Genomic DNA, 18,287 nt, shown 5'->3' on the forward strand with positions numbered 1-18,287 from the left:
TAAAACCCGTTTGATTTGATTGATTTGATTTATATGCTGCCCTTCCCTGTCAGCGAGCTTGGTGTGACTCACGACATTATAAAATATAACAAAATCAACCATAACATTCCATACCATTCGTCCCAGTACTTGTGCACCATAACCAATGGTGGGGTCCAAAAATTTTCGTAACAGGTTCCCATGGTGGTGGGATTCAAACTGTGGCGTAGTGCCAATGGGGCTGGGCAGGGCACGACGGGGGCGTGGTCGGGCATTCTGGGGGCAGGGCATTCCTGGGCAAGGCTGTGGCATGGACGCAGCCGCTGCGCTGGTACTTGGGTGGGAAACGATTTTGCCACGCACGCCGGTGCACTTCCTGCTAGACTGCTGCGTGCTACTGCTGAGAGGAGGGGCATAGCTAATGCAAAAATCACGTAGCAAAATCACCAATTAGTAACCCCCTCTCAGCACACACAAATAATTAGTAACCTCCTCTCGGGAACCCGTGAGAACCTGCTGGCTCCCACCTCTGACCGTAACTAATAGGTGGGAATTAGTTGGGGAGGAGTAAACAAAATAATGAACACAGCCAATACAAAGAAAATTAAAGGGATAGGGAAAGCAAGGCCAGTCCAGTTGGAAACCTGTCACTGTCCTCCACTGTTAATTACTTCAAGGTTGTACTTTAACAAGGATTAAATATCATTGCAACAGTGAGCACAGTCCAGTCACTAATAAACTAAAAGCTGCTGTTCTAAGTAAAATCTATAGAGAATCACCCATTAAAAATATTCTGGTTAACAAAGCATTTACCCACTGCACTGGTGAGTGACTCAGGTGACAGGTACTGTGTCTCGAAAAAAAGGACAGGATTAATGTTCCTCAAAACCAAATTCTGTGTTTTGCTTTGTCTCCTTTAAAGGTACATCATGCAAAAATAAAAGAACTTGAAGATGTGAAGCGAACATTTAAAGAGGGTATGGATGAGCTGCGAACACTAAGAACAAAGGTGAGGGAGGAATGTTCCTGATAGGCACAAAAAAAATCAAATACAAGGATAGCTAATCTGGTAACATGTATTCATGCATCTGAATAGTTTATTTGTACATCTGCAAAATTGACTTGTAAGGCTCCTAATAGGGGCATAGCTGGGGGTGGTGAGGCACCAAGAGTGATCTCCAGACACTGTTTTGAGAAGCTACTTGCCTGGGAGGAGGGAGAGGAGAGCTAAGGCAGAGAGCCAGCAATTTCTGTGGCCATTTACATAGTTCTTTTGAAATGATCCTGCACTGTGGGACAAAATTGAGATGTACTTTATTCTCTTCCCAACATCATGTTTAGTAGAGAGGGGCTTCAGTGCAGTCACCCAGCTTCTATCCAAGCAGAGAAACAGGCTGAAAATTGTATTGTCGAAGGCTTTCACGGCTGGAATCACTTGGGTGCTGTGTGGTTTCCGGGCTGTATGGCCGTGTTCTAGCAGCATTCTCTCCGGACGTTTCGCCTGCATCTGTGGCTGGCATCTTCAGAAGAAGATCCTCTGAAGATGCCAGCCACAGATGCAGGCGAAACGTCCGGAGAGAATGCTGCTAGAACACGGCCATATAGCCCGGAAACCACACAGCACCCTGGCTGAAAATTATTGAATGTAGCAATATAAGAGTTCTTCTTAATGCCTGATTTTGAGAAGCTGGTATCTCTGCTCCCAGCACGTCCATCCCATCAAAACTGTGAAGACATAACAGGTGACATGCAGACATACCCTTTCATATTGCTAAATCAGCTCAATAAATTGGTTTCCTTTGACTAGGTCATCTTTTATTTGTGAAAGATATATGTGTGTTTACAATGCTAGAAGTTACTTTAAATTTGCAGTAGATCTAATTCCAAGAAAAAGGTTTGTGTTTGTAAGTGTGTGTCAGGGGACACTAGGGATATGACCTGGGAGCCAAGGGGACGGCAGCCTGGAAAAGTTTGGGACCCACTGCTGTAAAAGATGTAACCAGCTATGCTTTTGTCTCAGCACTTCCTCAGATATCTAGAATGTCTTCTTGTGCCGAAGACATTATAACAGGACGAACCAAAATAAAGAACAAGCTGACAAAACAAGCTGAGACACAAAATAGGCCACCTGGCAGTGATCTTATTGTCCCAATAATATTTCTTTGATGCAAACCACTCTCAAAACCTACCAGAAAAAATAAATGTTTACTGTAATATGTTCTTTTCTTTATTAGGTCAAGTGTCTGGAGGATGAACGATTGAGAACAGAAGATGAATTATCAAAATATAGAGAAATTATTAATCGCCAGAAGGCTGAGATTCAGAACCTTCTGGACAGAGTGAAAATCATAGATCAGCTTCAGGAGCAGAATATGAAGTGGGTAGTTAAATTCTGTTGGCCTTACTGACTGGATCTATAAAATGTCTTGTCCTTCTTTTCATATATAATTTGCCTTGATGCAGCCAAAGAATCTGGGTGCAATCCAACCACTGATGTATGTGTTGTAGAGGTAACTAACTGAGAGGCAGCAGAGCATAGTGATTAAGATACTAAACTAGGATCTGGGAAATACAGATTAGAATCCCCACTCTCCCACAGAAATTTGCTGGGTGACCTTAGTCCAACCACAGACTCTCAACCTTGATCCTGGCAAGTATTTGGATGGGAGATCTTCATGGAATACCAGGGTCATGATGTAGAAGCAGGCAACGGCAAACCACATCTGAGTGTTTCTTGTCCAGAAAACCCCCACAGGGTCACCATAAGTCAGCAGTGACTTGACAGCAAACAAAAAAATGGTTTAACTTTAGAGGTAAAGAATATTTAGCCAGTTGGTGTTTCTAGGATTAGCACCAACTTTGACCCAATGGAAACATTTGTTGTTGAATATCAGGGTAATGACAAACTGAGGGTGCGAAAGTTGAGAGGGGGAAGGTACAGTCTGACTCAGGAGCCCCCAACATGGTGTCCACAGACAACAGATGTTTTTAGACAGTGGGTAAGGCCAGATAGAGCTGTTACACAGAAGTGCTTCTGGTTGCCTATTGAGGATCTGATTGGCTGTGCAGATTGAAATAGCGTTATTTTAGCAGCAACTACCACCATCGCATTTCTTTTATTCTTTCTCATTCCTCTTTCACTTTGTAATTTTTTTCGAACTACCCTCCTTCTCCTCTGTACTTTGGTGTCATCTGTGTAGTTAGCTTCAACTCCTGCAGCTCTTGTTTTGTGGTTGCACCCACTGCTTTGTGTCAGAATTACGAGGATTCTCTCAGGCTGAAAAAGGTTGGGGACTCCTGGTCTGGCTAATTAAGATGTTAGCATTTAAAGCTACATGCTCACACTTTGAAGTTGCTTTGATGATCTAGGAGGTTGTGCATAAAGAAAGCAAGGGTTCAGCAAAACCACGGCGAAATGCCAACTATAGTATTGGTCCTTTGATGTGGTAGTTTTAAATAATATGCTGTTTCTTTAGTTTGACCTATCATAACTTTCATGTATTAAATTGGGATGATTTTATTTACCCTGCTGTAGCTACTTGGAGCAATTACACAAAAAATTAATATAACAAATAGGACCTTATTTAGTACGTTCTTTTTCTCCTGCCCTGTCAGTTATTCGCTAACAATTTGCCATTGCTTATTGCCCTGATCTCATATTAAGTCCACTGCCTTGTCACCATTGTACTCTTCCATGTATCCTGCTTTAGGTAGGAAGAACTTCTCCAGCTTGTGTCTCTTCAATTGGATGAAGAGCCACTTAAGTTGGAGGAAGGCTTCAAGCTTTGCTCAGTGGAATGATAGGATACTTCAGTGGATACATACCACTTACTTAGCACTTAAGCTGCCTTGATGTTCATTGTAGTCACTCCTGCTTGTGGAAGAAGGAGGGGACATGTTTTGCTGCTTCCCTCTCACCACAACCCCCTCCCCAATCCCTCTGTCATGTTTCCAGTGGGTCCACTGCCCCAAACAGAATCAGATGGGCGGGGGGCAGGTTACAGATGATTGGTGGGATAGAGGAGGCAGGAAATTTGCCATTTATGTAGTGCTCTGCTTGTGCTGCATATGATACAGGCCTCTATTTACATCTTGACTGGTTCTGTTGGCTTTTCCTTTAAGGAAAGAAAGGGAAAGAAAATGCAATTGCATTCCAAGTTTGATCCCACCGAATTATAGCGAGCTTATTTTATGAACATTGTTTTGTATTTTAAAAGACAGTCTTAACTTCTGGGGAACAGGAATACAAATATCTGAGTGTAGTCTTGTTCCCAAAGGGTGCAACCTGGCATTTAAGGACTATTCTCTGCTTTCTCAGTATTTTATGTGTTGCACATGGACTATAGGCGAGCGTCATATAAACAGAGAACCACCCACACAGCCCATGGCACTTGTAAGTGATCATTATCTGGGATGTAGCAATGTTTCAACAGTCGTCTAATTCCCCCAGCATTTGCAGGATTCACAATTTGCATTTCCTTAAATATCACTTGGTGCCAATAATCACTGCACCTTTAGCCTTTTCCAGGAAGTGTGAAATAACAATGACTGCAGTGTGAAATTTATGGGTAACATCTTTAACAATCAATGAATCCTGAAATGAGACATATCCTCATGATAAAGTTAGAGTTAAATGTATGCCGTCAAGACAGTGAAATACAAAACTTCATTGTTTTTTGCAGTAATGATTTCCTAAGAAAATAGTGGATCTCCCACAGTAGTACAGCAGCCTTCTGCAGATTTTGCCCTGCTAGGCTGGACACAGCTCATCAACCATTTAGGGTAGTCCCAGCAGGCACTCATTAAACCTTTTTTTCTGCCTACCTGGAACTGCAGAAGTGTAGAGAGGAAAGTGTCGAGCAGCTATCAGGCCACAATACGCAGAGCAAGTAAGTTGTGTTCAGCTTGGTGGTTTACAAGGTTTGCTTGTCTGGAATATAGAACAACCAGAAACGAGCATTTGAATGGCAAATTTAAACTCTTATCACATCTTGAATGTTTATATATGATTCCACAGAGACGGCGAAGATATTACTTCCTTGAAGGAAGAAGTGGACAGTCTCAACTCTCTGATTATCGACTTCCAGAAGGATATCAATGGCAGCCGGAAAAGAGAGTCTGAGTTGTTGGTCTTCACTGAGAAACTGACCAGTAAGAATGCTCAGCTACAGTCAGAGACCAATTCCTTACAGCTGCAGCTTGACAAACTTACCTACAGTGAGAGAGAGTCACAAAATCAGCTGGAACTTGTGAGGCAAGCGAGAGATGAGCTGGTAAATGGAAATGTGGATGATTGTTAATGATGGCGTGCGTATTTTTGTTCAGGTTGCAGACTTGTATACATCAGCACTTAAAGGACAGAAATTAACAGAAGTGATACAACCAGACCAGATTTTTGTAAGGTTTCCTTCTCTCTGAGGAGAAACGGCAAAGTGTGATTTGTCTTTGGACCAGTTTGTTTTTGTCTTTGGACCAGTTTGCTTAGTCTTACCACATGTGGTCAACCAGGTGTTGGATTGCCACCATGTTGACACAACCTTTTTTTTTCAGTCCAGGGCTTCACCTAACCTTGGAAGATGTTTTCTTGTGACAGAGTTTCAAATATCCAGATAGGACAAACGTAGTGTGAACTGTGTAGAACAGCCATATCTGCCACTTGCATGATCTTCATGTGATTTGACTCTTTAGTCTGCCTGAAACAAAACAGTTAAGGATTATGGCAAGAGATGAGCCATAACCATACACCCATTCCAAAAATGGTCTGTTCCCACGGGGACATGCAACCCAGTGTTAACCATGGTTGTGTGCTACCTGAGCTTCAGATATTGCTTTAGGCTGGTTTAACTTCCTCTTAGTTCATACAGTTGCACAGTGATTACAGATCTGCTCCTGACCTGACTGTGAAAATATATAAAAATATCCAAGATCATCAATTAAAAGATACAAAACAATATGAAAAGGAGCAACTGTTAACATTAAAATAAAGATTTCACAGCTAAGACGTGCAGTACTACTGCAGCAACAAGCCAGAAGTTAGTTGGTTTTAGAACACATAAAAGCCTGGATAGATTGTTTTTTTAAAATCACCTGATGCCTGAAGTTTTGCCACAGAGGCATCAAGCAAATGGGTACAGGAAGGAATTCTAGAAATGAGATTTCACAACAGAGCATGGATGTCTAGCATGGCATAACTTCAAAGCTGAGCCCCAAGTGTCTCCTTGGTTGTAAGGAAATGCCTGTCTTGTGCAGATTATGATGTTGGGCGCTGCTTATGTCTCTAAGACTTGGCTAGCAGCTAAGCTAGTCTTCCACCTGACTTGCAGTAGACTCGCAGTTAATCCTCTGTATTCTCTGACCGTTCAAAGTCCACACCAGTAATAATAATTTGCTAGAAAAAAAGGAATTTAAAATGTGTCTTAAATGTATTGCACTAATTGCATTTTCAAAATGTGCACCGTTAAGTATGTTTAAAATACATGTAATGGGGTGTTTTGTTTTATAAATCCAGGCAAATAAATTGCAGGAGGAGGAGCAGCGTCACAAAGACGATGTTGAGAAGCTGCAGATGGAACTGAGTTCTCAACAGAAAGCCTTAGCAGGAGTGAATACTCTGGCAGATGAGCTGAAAGACGAATTAACAACTCAGAAACGAAAACATGCAGCAAATCTTAAAGACCTTACCAAGCAACTTCAGCAAGGTTAAACCTTCTCATATGTTAAATGTTGTGGATTTTAACATGGGATTTAAACATTAGTGTTTCATCAAAGATGTTTTGTTCTTTTTTTTAGCCCGAAGAAAATTGGATCAGCTTGAAAATGGCACCTATGACAAAGAAGTCAGCAGTATGGGAAGTCGTTCCAGCTCATCTGGTAGGCACTTTTGTTGCTGATTTAATTGCTAAAGTATATTGTATTGTTTTTGTTTTGTTTTTCAATAGCTGTTAATTTCCTGTGGGGAAATGTCCTTGAATCTACATTTGGTGGAGGTTTCTTGTGAACCCCATCCCAGTTAGCTAATCTGTTACATATTTAACCAGGAGTTCAGGGAACATCCATAGTTATTTTCTTCTCTATTTTATCTCACAATAACTCTGTGATCGTAGATTTGTCCAAGAGAGTGTGACTGATCCAGAATTTCCCATAAATTCATTGCTGATCCTCCTTTGTTCTAATCTAGCTTCTCTACGTTGTACTAATTCTGAAATTATCTCATCTGCTCGATTTGTGAAAAGCTTTACATTTACATATTTTATTTATACGCTGCCTCTCCAGATCAGTTCACTCCACCAACCCCTCTGTGAGTTTCTCTGTAAAGTCCAACCATTTAGATGTACAACTGAGCATTGCCGGTAAAATGTTCTTGGTTTTGACAGGATCTCTGAATGCTCGAAGTAGCAATGAAGACCGGTCGCCAGAAAACACTGGCTCTTCAGTAGCAGTGGATAACTTCCCAGAAGTGGACAAGACCATCTTGATTGAGAGAATAGTAAGGCTACAGAAAGCTCACGCTCGTAAAAATGAAAAGATGGAATTCATGGAGGATCATATCAAACAGCTGGTGGAAGAAATCAGGAAAAAAACTAAGTATGTGTAAAGTTTGATTCATGTCTTAATCAGCTGTATAGACAGTAATAAGAATGATAAACTAAACAATACAAAAAGTAGCAATATTGAGGCACTAAACAAGTTTATTCAAGGCCTAATCATTCTGTGCATTTTGGGAAGGCCAAAATGTTTCTTTATCTAGTGTGGTGAGGCTGGGAAGGTTGATTCTGTGATGAGAAAAAGCCGTCTCTTAGCCATAAGCACTAATTTGTTAAAAAGTCTCCAACAAGTAAATAGAACTTAACTGTAGAATTAAGCTAAAATAGAGATGTTAATAAACTTCAGTATTTCAAATCTGATTGTGTGTGTGAAATAGGCTGCGGTGTTTTTAAAAGAATCCAAAAAAATCCATCCCCCTGCTATGAAGTGATTGCTGAAAATACTTCCATGGTAATTTTCAGCTCTTACTAATTGCTACCTTTCATGAAAATTGAATCTTAGCAAATTATCTACTGGGAAAATTTGAAAGTACTTCTTCCCAGTGCTTTTGCTGGCAGGTGTTTAAGGTCTTCACCTTTTTCCACTCCTAAAAACAGTTGTTTGCATTAACTGTGTCAGTGTGTACAACGCCTTTGCGCATGATTATTATAGACAGCCACATACGAGTTGAAAAGGGTGTCTGAAGGGCAGGGCATGGTCTATGGTAGCCTTGCAGTTATGAAAGTTCCTTCCCCTCCACTATGCCCCTGGCCCTTTCTGTTTCAAACTGCAGATGCCAGATTAAAACATTTGGTTTATAATTTAGTGTTTAATTGATGGTGGCTAGCTGTTGCTTATTCTTTCCCTAACTAGATGTGACTTGTACCTGATACAGTTTTGTATTATCTATTTTGAAAATATTTTTGTGTATACCAAAAAGAAGCATTAGAATCTGAAGATATTTCTGTAGCCTTATCAAGTTTAATACAAGCATCTGTTTTCAGTTTTCAAAAACGGTCAGTGGTCTTTTCCGAACAGCAAATGTATAACAGGATGTAGTCATTATAAAGAAACTATTTTTCTTTTTCTTGTTCACGTGCGTGCCGTGCAGGCAGCAATTAGAGCCCATGGAAACCATCAGGGTTGCTTTTGTGCCTTTGCACAGAGAAGCTTTAAAAAAAATTCCTGCAACACATGTAGCTGCGCAGGCTATGAACAGAAATGAACCCTCACGGCCATGCTGATCATCCCACAATATGATCGGCTGCACCTACATAGCTGCAGGGAGGAAGGGAAAGAGAGGAATGGCTGTGGAAGTTGCCCTAGGACCGTGGTGGCGAACCTATGGCACTCCAGATGTTCATGGACTACGATTCCCAGCAGCCATTGCCAGCATGGCCAATTGCCAGCATGGCCATGCTGGCAGGGGCTGATGGGAATTGTAGTTCATGAACATCTGGAGTGCCATAGGTTCTCCACCACTTCCCTAGGGTGGTGTGTCAGAGTCCACGGGGGTGGGATGCCGAACCGAGCAACCCTCTGCCTTCCCAGAGTGACCTCACTTAGGAAGGGTTGCAGAGGCCACACAGGGTCAGTAGATTCCTCTGAATGGACTCTGCCACCCCTGTGTGGCTTCCTCAAGGAATTGGAGGTGGAGGGGGGGCCGGGAAATCCTCAGTCTGAGGATTCCCTCACCTGGACTCTGCTTCCTGGCATGATCTCTGCAGCTCTTTCTCAGTGGGGAAGCCATGTTGGGATGGCAGAGTCAGGGTGGGGAGGACAGTGAGGGGAAGTGGGGAGTACTGACATGGATCACAGGAGGAGAAGGTGGCAAGCAGTACAGTGCTTCTCCAACTCCTCACTCCTAGGCAGCCGAATACACTCCACATGACCTGTGGGAATGGCGCCCAGGGCTCCTGCCCCTCCGCACCCCCCCCCCCTGCCTATGGGAGGAGGAGATTTTAAAATCCAAAATACCATGTTTTGATGTAGCACTGTACCTGCTATAACGATGTCAGGGAAATAGCACAGCTTTTTCCTTCACAAGATGGTGCAATGAATCTCCCATCTAAAAAGGTTTTTGAAAGGTTGAAGCTGTTCTGTAATTCAATCCTTTCTGAATTAGGAAACCACTGTTTTATGCTATTTTATACAGAATAATACAGAGTTACATATTAAGGGAAGAAGCTGGCACCTTGTCCTCCGAGGCCTCTGACTTCAACAAAGTGCATTTAAGCAGACGTGGTGGGATCATGGCTTCCCTGTACACATCTCACCCAGCGGACAGTGGGCTCACATTAGAACTCTCTCTGGAGATAAACAGGAAGCTTCAGGCCGTTCTTGAAGATACGCTACTGAAGAACATAACTCTGAAGGTGAGCATCTTTATTCCCACAGGAGGATTCACAGCAGGAGACAATCTCCTGATGTATTTTATTTCACTTTGTAATATTTTCTATCATAATTATGTCATCCAGTTCCAGGGTGAAAAAGGAGTTAACAAAGCACATAATGCATACAGGTAGTAATGAAAATATTGAGCTGAGATTTTCCTAAAATCACATTCCTCAAATTTTTTGAAGTTAGTCATAACTAGATACCCGGATAACTGGAATATTTTGCTACCTTTGAGTAACCATATAGAATTGGCTGGCTGTTGCTATCACTGAAACCAGTAATAAATAACCAAGAATATACAGGTGGTGACTAACTTAATAATTGTGACTAATTTATCCAGTAGCTTTCTGTGGGACATAGAAGAATTAACTTTCAGTATCCAAATATATAAAGTTGTGGGGGTTTTTTCCACTACATCTGAAACTTTGTATGACATATTCTTGGAAGAGCATTCCAGATATTGATCCTCTACTTATCTCCAGGATAGATAGAGTGTGGATCATGGTCTTGCTCGATAATCTCAAAAGGAAAATAATTTAAAGTGGACAGGTAATCCAGCCGAGATGCTGCACTATAAAATCACCTATGTGCGATGCCAAGGACTTTAAATTTGGTTCTGAAACTAATTGATGAAACACCAGGAAAGTAAATTATGGTACCATGGAACTTCTTAGAAAACCTATATGTGGAAAAGTTTTTCAGAATTTGAAACTGAAATGCTCTTGAAATGTACATAATTCCCCAACCTTGGCTTAAGCGACACATAACCCTGCCTTATTAGTATTTGTTTCTGGGGGTTTTAAAGGGTTTCTTCAGGTTTCCCCACCTCAAAAGAACCTAATAGAACATTTCAGATAATTACTGAAAGGGCTTTTTACAAGTAACAGCATATGACTACATACCTGAACATGCCAGATGGACAATAAAATGTTTTAGGTATACTTGGAGCAAAACTGCATTATCTGAAAATAAAATATTTTTCAATCTGTTGTTTTTCTCTTACAAATGCGTGTGTCTGCAAATGTGGTCACAAATCAAAATAGATAAATGCTACCTTTAGTTGGAAATAGACATAAATTGATTTACCATGGACATGGTTCACGATGGGTAGCCAGGTCACAATGAGTAGTCTATCTGTAGGAGTAGAAAAGAGCAAGAATCCAATAACAATTAGAGTCTACTGAATTACAACTGATAGTAATGCTCAAGATAATGCATTCTGCTGGACTGAATAGAGACCTAGGATTCCTCTCTCATTGCCAGTTGCCTCATGCCTACTACTGCTTTCATATTACACCTAATTTAATTAGACACAGACACAGACACAGAAATTCAGACACAGCTAGAATGTAAATCCAGCTGTTCTTAAGTACAGAAGAGTGAATTCAGACACCCAATGACAATAACAAGCTGGCATGATTAAATTAGGTGTGATATGCAAGGAGCCAGGAATGGTAATGAGACAGGAATCCTAGGTCTCTACAGAACCAGCGTGGTGTAGTGGTTAGCAGCTGGTGGATTCTAATATGGAGAACCGGGTTTGATTCCCCACTCCTCCATCTGAGTGGTGGAGGCTTATCTGGTGAACCAGATGTGTTTCCACACTCCTACATTCCTGCTGGATGCCCTTGAGCTAGTCACAGTTCTTCAGAACTCTCAGTTCCACCCTGACAAGGTGTCTGTTATGAGGAGAGGAAGGGAAAGGAGTTTGTAGGCCACCTTGAGTCTCGTTACTGGAGACAAAGGTGGGGTATAAATCCAAACTCTTCTTCTTCTACAGTCCAGGAGAATGCATTGCCTTGAGCTTCATTATTAACAGTAATTTCAACAGCCTCTCTAATTAAGGTGCTGCTGGGCTTCTTCTTTTCTACCGATTTACCATGGTAAGTGATTTTATATTTAATACTGCATAGTACACTGATTCTTTCTTTCTTTCTTCAAAGGAAAATCTGCAAACACTGGGAACAGAAATAGAGCGACTAATTAAGCAGCAGCACGAACTGGAACAGAGGCTGAAGGCGACATAGCTGAGAGCAAGACCAAGAAGGCAGAAGAAGCAGGTGCACCGGACCCTCTTGGTGTCGGAATTGTTTGTCTGCCAGTGTCCTCTGTGAGTGCTGTAGCTGTAATGATGCAGTTGGACACATGTGCATGAGCCAGGTTTGCAAGATCTAGGCCCAAACGGCCTGCATTGCGCGAAGTGGTGGAGACTTTGATAAACTTACTTGCGAACAATATATTCACCTATTTCACTTTTGGCTGCAATTAGATATCAGCATTTACAGCCTTGTGCTAAGAATCATCCTAATATTTCAGACCCTTCTTTTTTTATGTGCAATTAAAATACTCTGTAAAGAAGTTTGAAAAGAATATACATGTGAGGAGGGGTTGGTCTTTTTGCTGGGGTGGGTGGGACTTGGATGTACTGAACTTATTGCCTATTAGGGCATATGTGTTCTCACAAACACAGGCTTGTTTAAGTTGGTTGTTAATTTTTTAAAAAATGTATAACATGCAGGGAAAGGGCTTCATCATAGACTCCTAGAACATGATCTTAAATACTTTATCAGGCTGAGAAGGGAGCATTTGTGAGATCTCTTTTGACTCTTCTTTTATGACTTTTTAAAAATAGAGTATATTGAATGCTGCAGTTAATGGGCACAATAGGTTGCTGACTCCAAGTGGACAGCTGCATGAATCTGTAACAAAGTGTGAAACTGGAGATCTAACAATAACTCTGAACTTTGGGAGCATGCTTGTAACCTGATATGAAAACAGTGACCAAACATATCATTACGGAACAAATATGGATGATAAAGTACTAACACATGACATTGTTGTATTCTGGGGGTGGGGGGAGCAGAGGAAGGAAAGGGAGGGTGGCGCTGGCAATCTTTTGCAAAAGAGAGCGCCATGGTGTGTCTGACACTACAAATGACTGTGTCCAGGCTTTTCATGGAGTGGGCAGAAAAGTCATTCACTGTCAATTGTTGCAGCGGTGAGCACATGTGTTTTCTTTTACTATTGACTACAATGAGAACACAACATCCATGCTGAATGTGATGTTCCCAATCTCAAAAGTGCATATCTAAAACATTAGCTGCAGTTAAGCATAGGAGTACTCTGGCATGTGGACATAACGCACTGAACTAATGAGAGGCTCTAATCTGTTAGGAAGAGAGAAGATGAGGTGCTGCTGGCTTAGCCTTACTGCCTGCTCTCTCTTGCTTGGCAATCACTACCATGTGTCTGTGTTTCCAAGGAAAAGGGTTCCTCTCCTTCTCGGTGGCGAGTTGATTCGTATGACTTACCTACACAAATCCTGCATATTTAGGTTCATGCTTGTCCTGGCTGGTTGAGCAAACTCTCTCACATCCACACAAAACCCAGTGCTGTTTTTCAAAGACTCTGTGGTTAGTGTGAATGTGAATGAAAACATTAAGAACTTTTCTGTGTTTTGCTTTGTTAAAACGTAAAAACTGTCCCAAAGCACTCTGCAGCAAAAAAAAATCCAAAAACAAATGTGACTGCTTTAAAATTGCATTTCAATTGTCGATTAATTTTTGATTGGGGGGGGGGGGGCGTGTTTCAGTTTTCTTTAACTTTTCCTGCTCCTATTGCAAAAACCAACAACCTTCCTACCAATTGCGATATTCTTTTTGATTTATTATTCCAGGTACAAAAATGCCAGTTGAATAGTTTACATTGTTGCCTGTGATTATTCCATCGCACCTTGGATGTATATGGTTTTAATTGCACTCCAAAATGAAACAGTCATTGTATAAACATGTATATAGTGCTAGAGTTTGTATTTTTTTAAAAAGCCACTCATTTCATATTTTTCTGGAAGTGATACGTGTGTACAGTAGCAACATTACAGTAGCAGAGCATATTTACTTTTCAATGCATAATATCACCCTGTGCATATTATTTTCTTTTTAAAAAAACCCTCCTGTGGTATATAATAAGCTTAGAAATTTTCCTAAATTTTGTTTTAATTCATCATGTATAAATTAGGGCTAGAGTTACTGAAACTCTAAAAACCTGTAAAAAGGAGCCACTTTTGATTCAAGTGGGTAGCTCTATTTAATCAAAGGACTGGGACTTCAGAGGTGACCCCACCTTGACGCCTGTCTGTCAAGTTGTATGATAGGATTGTATTTATTTTGTATTTTTAGGATCATTGTATTTATTTTGTATTTATTTTCCGTATCATTGAGCATCTGTAATTGAATCCTAGCTGCATGCTTCAAAAGTTGTGGTTGCACTGAAGCTTGTGTGAAACTTCCCTCCATTCTTGTGCTGTATAGACCTTGGGGAAAGGACTTCCTTTTCACCTGAGAGAACTAGTTCAGTGTGCGTTGTGTTTCTGCACTAGAATATTAAGGATGGAGAAAAGAGTGCTAGAGAAAAGCAGAGCCCTGGGCTATGTTTACTGAGAACATTACTTAAGAAGCATTTACAGGGCTTGTCTTCTGTTCAGAATGGGGTCTGATCTTTGAAGAGCAATTTATGTGAAGTAGCTGCTGCACCCAAATGTGGAATGGTAGGGCCACACTAGGTAGGCGGGAGACATTGGATCTCCTGGCGTCCTTTAGAAGTACATTTCAGTTGCATGGTTTGGATCCAAGGCCAAAAACAAAAAATAAAACGCTTTTGAGATCCTGTTGCAGGTCTTCCAGGGTCTCATCTGTTTTGACTTGTGATATAGTGTCACAAAACCACCATTGCAAAGGCGTGCCAAGTGGTGCATGCCTTAGAGCTAAAAGTACATCTAAAAACTTCATGAGACCATACCAGGATATAGTCTTTTGCTGCCTAAACTCCATAGAAAGACAGAGACGCAGAGGAGAAGGCTTAGAAAGACTTGCATTGACCATGGTGAGCTCTTTTTAAGAATTCTATTCCTATATATATATATATATATAGTGTGTGTGTGTGTGTGTGTGTGTGTGTGAGAGAGAGAGAGAGAGAGAGAGAGAGAGAGAGAGAGAGAGAGCGTGCACGCACATGGTAAAAGGAAGGCATATCTTCCATTGCTTCTACAGAAATACCTAATGCTGCTTGCCTTTGTTCGTATGAAAACAGCCTTAGGAATGCAGCATCCACCTCTGTGTGTGTCCTTGTGTGCTAGTAACTGCTTGGCCTCAGGCACTGCAAATACAGCAAAATTGAATGTTTCCAGTGGATGTCTTCCACCAGTAGGTTTTGCTTTGTATAAACGCAGACAAATAGGTGAAATGGTTATGTAATTTGAACACTTGCATTGTTCTTCTGAGGCAGATTGTCAGTGGAGTGACGAGCAGCCTGATGGAACTGGGGAAATGTGCAATGGCATTGTTCTGTGTTTTTATTGTTTGCAGCAGCTTCTCCTTTAATTAGGGGGCATCTTTCTGTTCTGGCCTTTTCTGTATTAGAGAACAGAGTTTGGGTTTGTTTGTGTTTGTATGGAATATGCACCTCATGGTATTTCTGATAGGTCTGTCACAGTATTTATTCATGTAGCCACCATGCACTTGAGAACGCTTTGAAAAATGAGTTGTTCGGCTTATCTATATTTTTGCGAAATAGGTTTTTTATCAGTCCTGTCATCATTTTAAAGTTTTTAGGGTTTTTTTTACTGATTGTAGCCATTGGGTGGATGCTGGGGACCCATATCATTTTCTCTTGAAAAGTTTGCACCTCAAAGGTACCCCTACCCCATCAGCCTCCCACTGAAAATTGCAACCCAAACAACTGCATTCTATTAAAATATCACAGAACGACATTAAACACCATTTCATACATACATACATACCATTTCATACATGCAGCTCTAAACAAACTCTATAGACAGCCAGGCTTTTCAGTACACTGAGTTTTGTGCCTGCTACCAAATTAGGTACTTTGGCTGTGCTTGTACAAATAGTGGAGTGCACAGTACTTGCCAGTATCTTTGTGTTACATCAATATACATCACTATTACTGACTTCTTGCAATAACAGGATTTGTGCATAAATGCTTCTGTCTTAGAAATGGCTTAGCCACATGTGATTACAGCCAAAATGAAATGAGAATTTCTAATACCATTTCCTTGCCATTGGAGATACTTAGCTCAGGTAATGGGCATCCATCCTTTGACTGATCATGGTTAGTTACATGCAGAAAATTTAAGACACACAGCCCCATCCACGAACTGGCCACCTGGCCACAGTGTCATGGCCATGGCCACCATTCCCAAAGATTGAAAAGTCTCACAAAGTGCAACATTCCCACTGCTAAGAAGCCCCAATGGGCCACAGTGGACTCAATGCCAACAAAAAGGCAGAGTTAAGTCTGACTGTGGGCCACAGACACAACGCTGGCAAAGATCAGGAGGGAGCCAACTTATGTCGGTTCCTCTCCAGTCCCATCCTACCTGGGGGCACTGGGATGGTGGTGCCATGTTCAGTGCTGCATTCCAGGGCCAGGAGGGGGAGCAGCAGCAGCAGCAGCAGCAGCAGCAGCAAAATCACCCCTCCGCTGGGGTAAGTTTCACAGAGAGGGCAAATCCACCAGCACAGTTGGCTCACCACTCCCAGAAGCAGATTAACCCTCCTCTTTGGATGGGGCTGTTTGAGGTTCATCTAGGATCATCAGCTTTATTGTACCTGCAAGCACTTTGAAGTGGTGGATATCACCACAAAATGGTTATAGTATGGTGGAGGCATCTGTTTTCTTATTTCGTCACAGGGATGGATTTATGGCTTCAGTTTACAGAGACAGGAAAGTCTAATTCTAAACACTACCCAGAAAGAGGTCAGTGTGTTGCTAATCACCTGGCTGGAATTCCTGAAGCTCCTTTTAATTCACAAGATTGAAGAATTAGGCGGGTGTTGGTGCTGTGACATGCACAGACATCATATTGGGGATTGCTAGTCTAGAATTGTTTATAATGCTTTGCAATAGTCTTATGTAGTGAACTAGCATTATTATTAAAGTGTTAATTCCTGATTGGATGAACAGAGCTTGCTAGAACAGTCTGAGTTAATATGGGCATTGGAGATTACTTCAGGTAAGGAAGGCTTCTAGCCAGTTTACACCACCATACTGTCTAATGCATTGAAATTAAACAAATATGCAGTGTCTGGGAGCGGGGGCAGATATCAACGTCCTAAGCAAAAGGAAATTTTGGACAAGGAGTATTTGTAGAATTTTGGTAGTTTGATTTGATTTAACCCAGTAGTACAAGCCCATTGAAATCTGCTCCAGAAAACAGTGCAAGTTTCAAGCCCAAGAAATCTTGTCTTGTCCCGTTTACTGAGAAATGTTATTTTTCCATTTCAAAACCCGCCAAAGACGGTACTTAGTCACAACACACTAGGCCTTGGAAGTTTCTAGAGCATCCTAACCTCAAAAGGAGGAGTGCCTTGGAGCCTCTTAAAATAAATTTGAAATGAATGTGCTGCAATCTCCAGGAAATAATACAAATGTGGATGCTTTTCAGTTCTGGACCAAAGAGGTCATGAGGAAACTAGAGAAATGCATTTTCAGTTAGCTCTTGTTCCATCATGTTTTCTTGTGAGGGAAATTATTTTAAAAGCCTCTTTAAGTGAATTTGCACTGAGTCTCCAGGTATATGTTAGCTGGCCAGTCAGTCCTAATGTCCCGTCCGCATCTAAATTGTTGGAAGGTTAGCCATGAATTTCTTGCCAGAACCTCATTATGTTTGGTGTTATCTTGGAGTGAGGGGTGAGAAGATGAGAAGGTTAGCAGATTTACAGTGCATGAATAGCTATGAAATACCACTTAGTCTAAGAATGAAAACTGATTCGCACATGCATGTATGTCACTTGATTTCTTCGTATTATACTAGATGTCTGGCTGAATGTGTGAACTGATCCCAATGAAACAAATTACATTTGTGATAAAGTTCAGTGATGGTTCTGTCAATGTTCAATTTGCAGTGGCTCAATAATTTATGTAGATAATCAGTTGAAGTTGCCCCCGAAGTAGTTAGTCCAATTAACAAATTCTTTTGGTTGCTCAGGTGCAAAAGAAATAAGGGGAAATTTTAAAGTGAACCTCTGAATCCACTCATCTTGAAATAATTGTTATTTAATTATATTGTCTGAAAGGCGGCTGTTCTCTTAATCTTGACTCACCTTAATCTTCTCATGATACTGACTCTTCAAAAAGTGCTCTGCTATCGCTTGCAGTTTTTGCTGGCCACTCATTCTTTCCAGTTTAATGTGTAAAAATGCTGTGAAGGCCAGGGCTTAGGCTGAGAAGTGGTTGTTCACGGAATCAGGCTTGTGTTTGCTTTGGAAGTGTTTCTGAAGCAAAGGGACCAGGTGTTTTTTCCTCCTGTTGTGGTTCCATAACATAATTTAGAATTCACAAACCACTATGAATGTTATCATGCTGTA

The 18,287-nt window shown here is 41.2% G+C and overlaps 1 protein-coding gene across 1 annotated transcript in view; it reads left to right on the forward strand.

Annotated features, from left to right (window-relative positions):
- Positions 1-14,812, forward strand: part of CCDC186 (coiled-coil domain containing 186) — a 44,201-nt gene extending 29,389 nt beyond the window's left edge. The window contains exons 9-16 of the mRNA XM_048505858.1: positions 902-988; positions 2,214-2,356; positions 4,997-5,252; positions 6,488-6,677; positions 6,769-6,849; positions 7,353-7,563; positions 9,659-9,878; positions 11,844-14,812. Of these exons, the coding sequence (XP_048361815.1) occupies positions 902-988; positions 2,214-2,356; positions 4,997-5,252; positions 6,488-6,677; positions 6,769-6,849; positions 7,353-7,563; positions 9,659-9,878; positions 11,844-11,927 (1,272 nt within the window). The 3' untranslated portion in view covers positions 11,928-14,812. The remainder of the gene's footprint in view (positions 1-901; positions 989-2,213; positions 2,357-4,996; positions 5,253-6,487; positions 6,678-6,768; positions 6,850-7,352; positions 7,564-9,658; positions 9,879-11,843) is intronic.
- The last annotated feature ends 3,475 nt before the right edge of the window (positions 14,813-18,287 follow it).

Source organism: Sphaerodactylus townsendi, linkage group LG08 (genome assembly GCF_021028975.2).
Source record: "Sphaerodactylus townsendi isolate TG3544 linkage group LG08, MPM_Stown_v2.3, whole genome shotgun sequence".
NCBI lineage: Eukaryota > Metazoa > Chordata > Lepidosauria > Squamata > Sphaerodactylidae > Sphaerodactylus > Sphaerodactylus townsendi.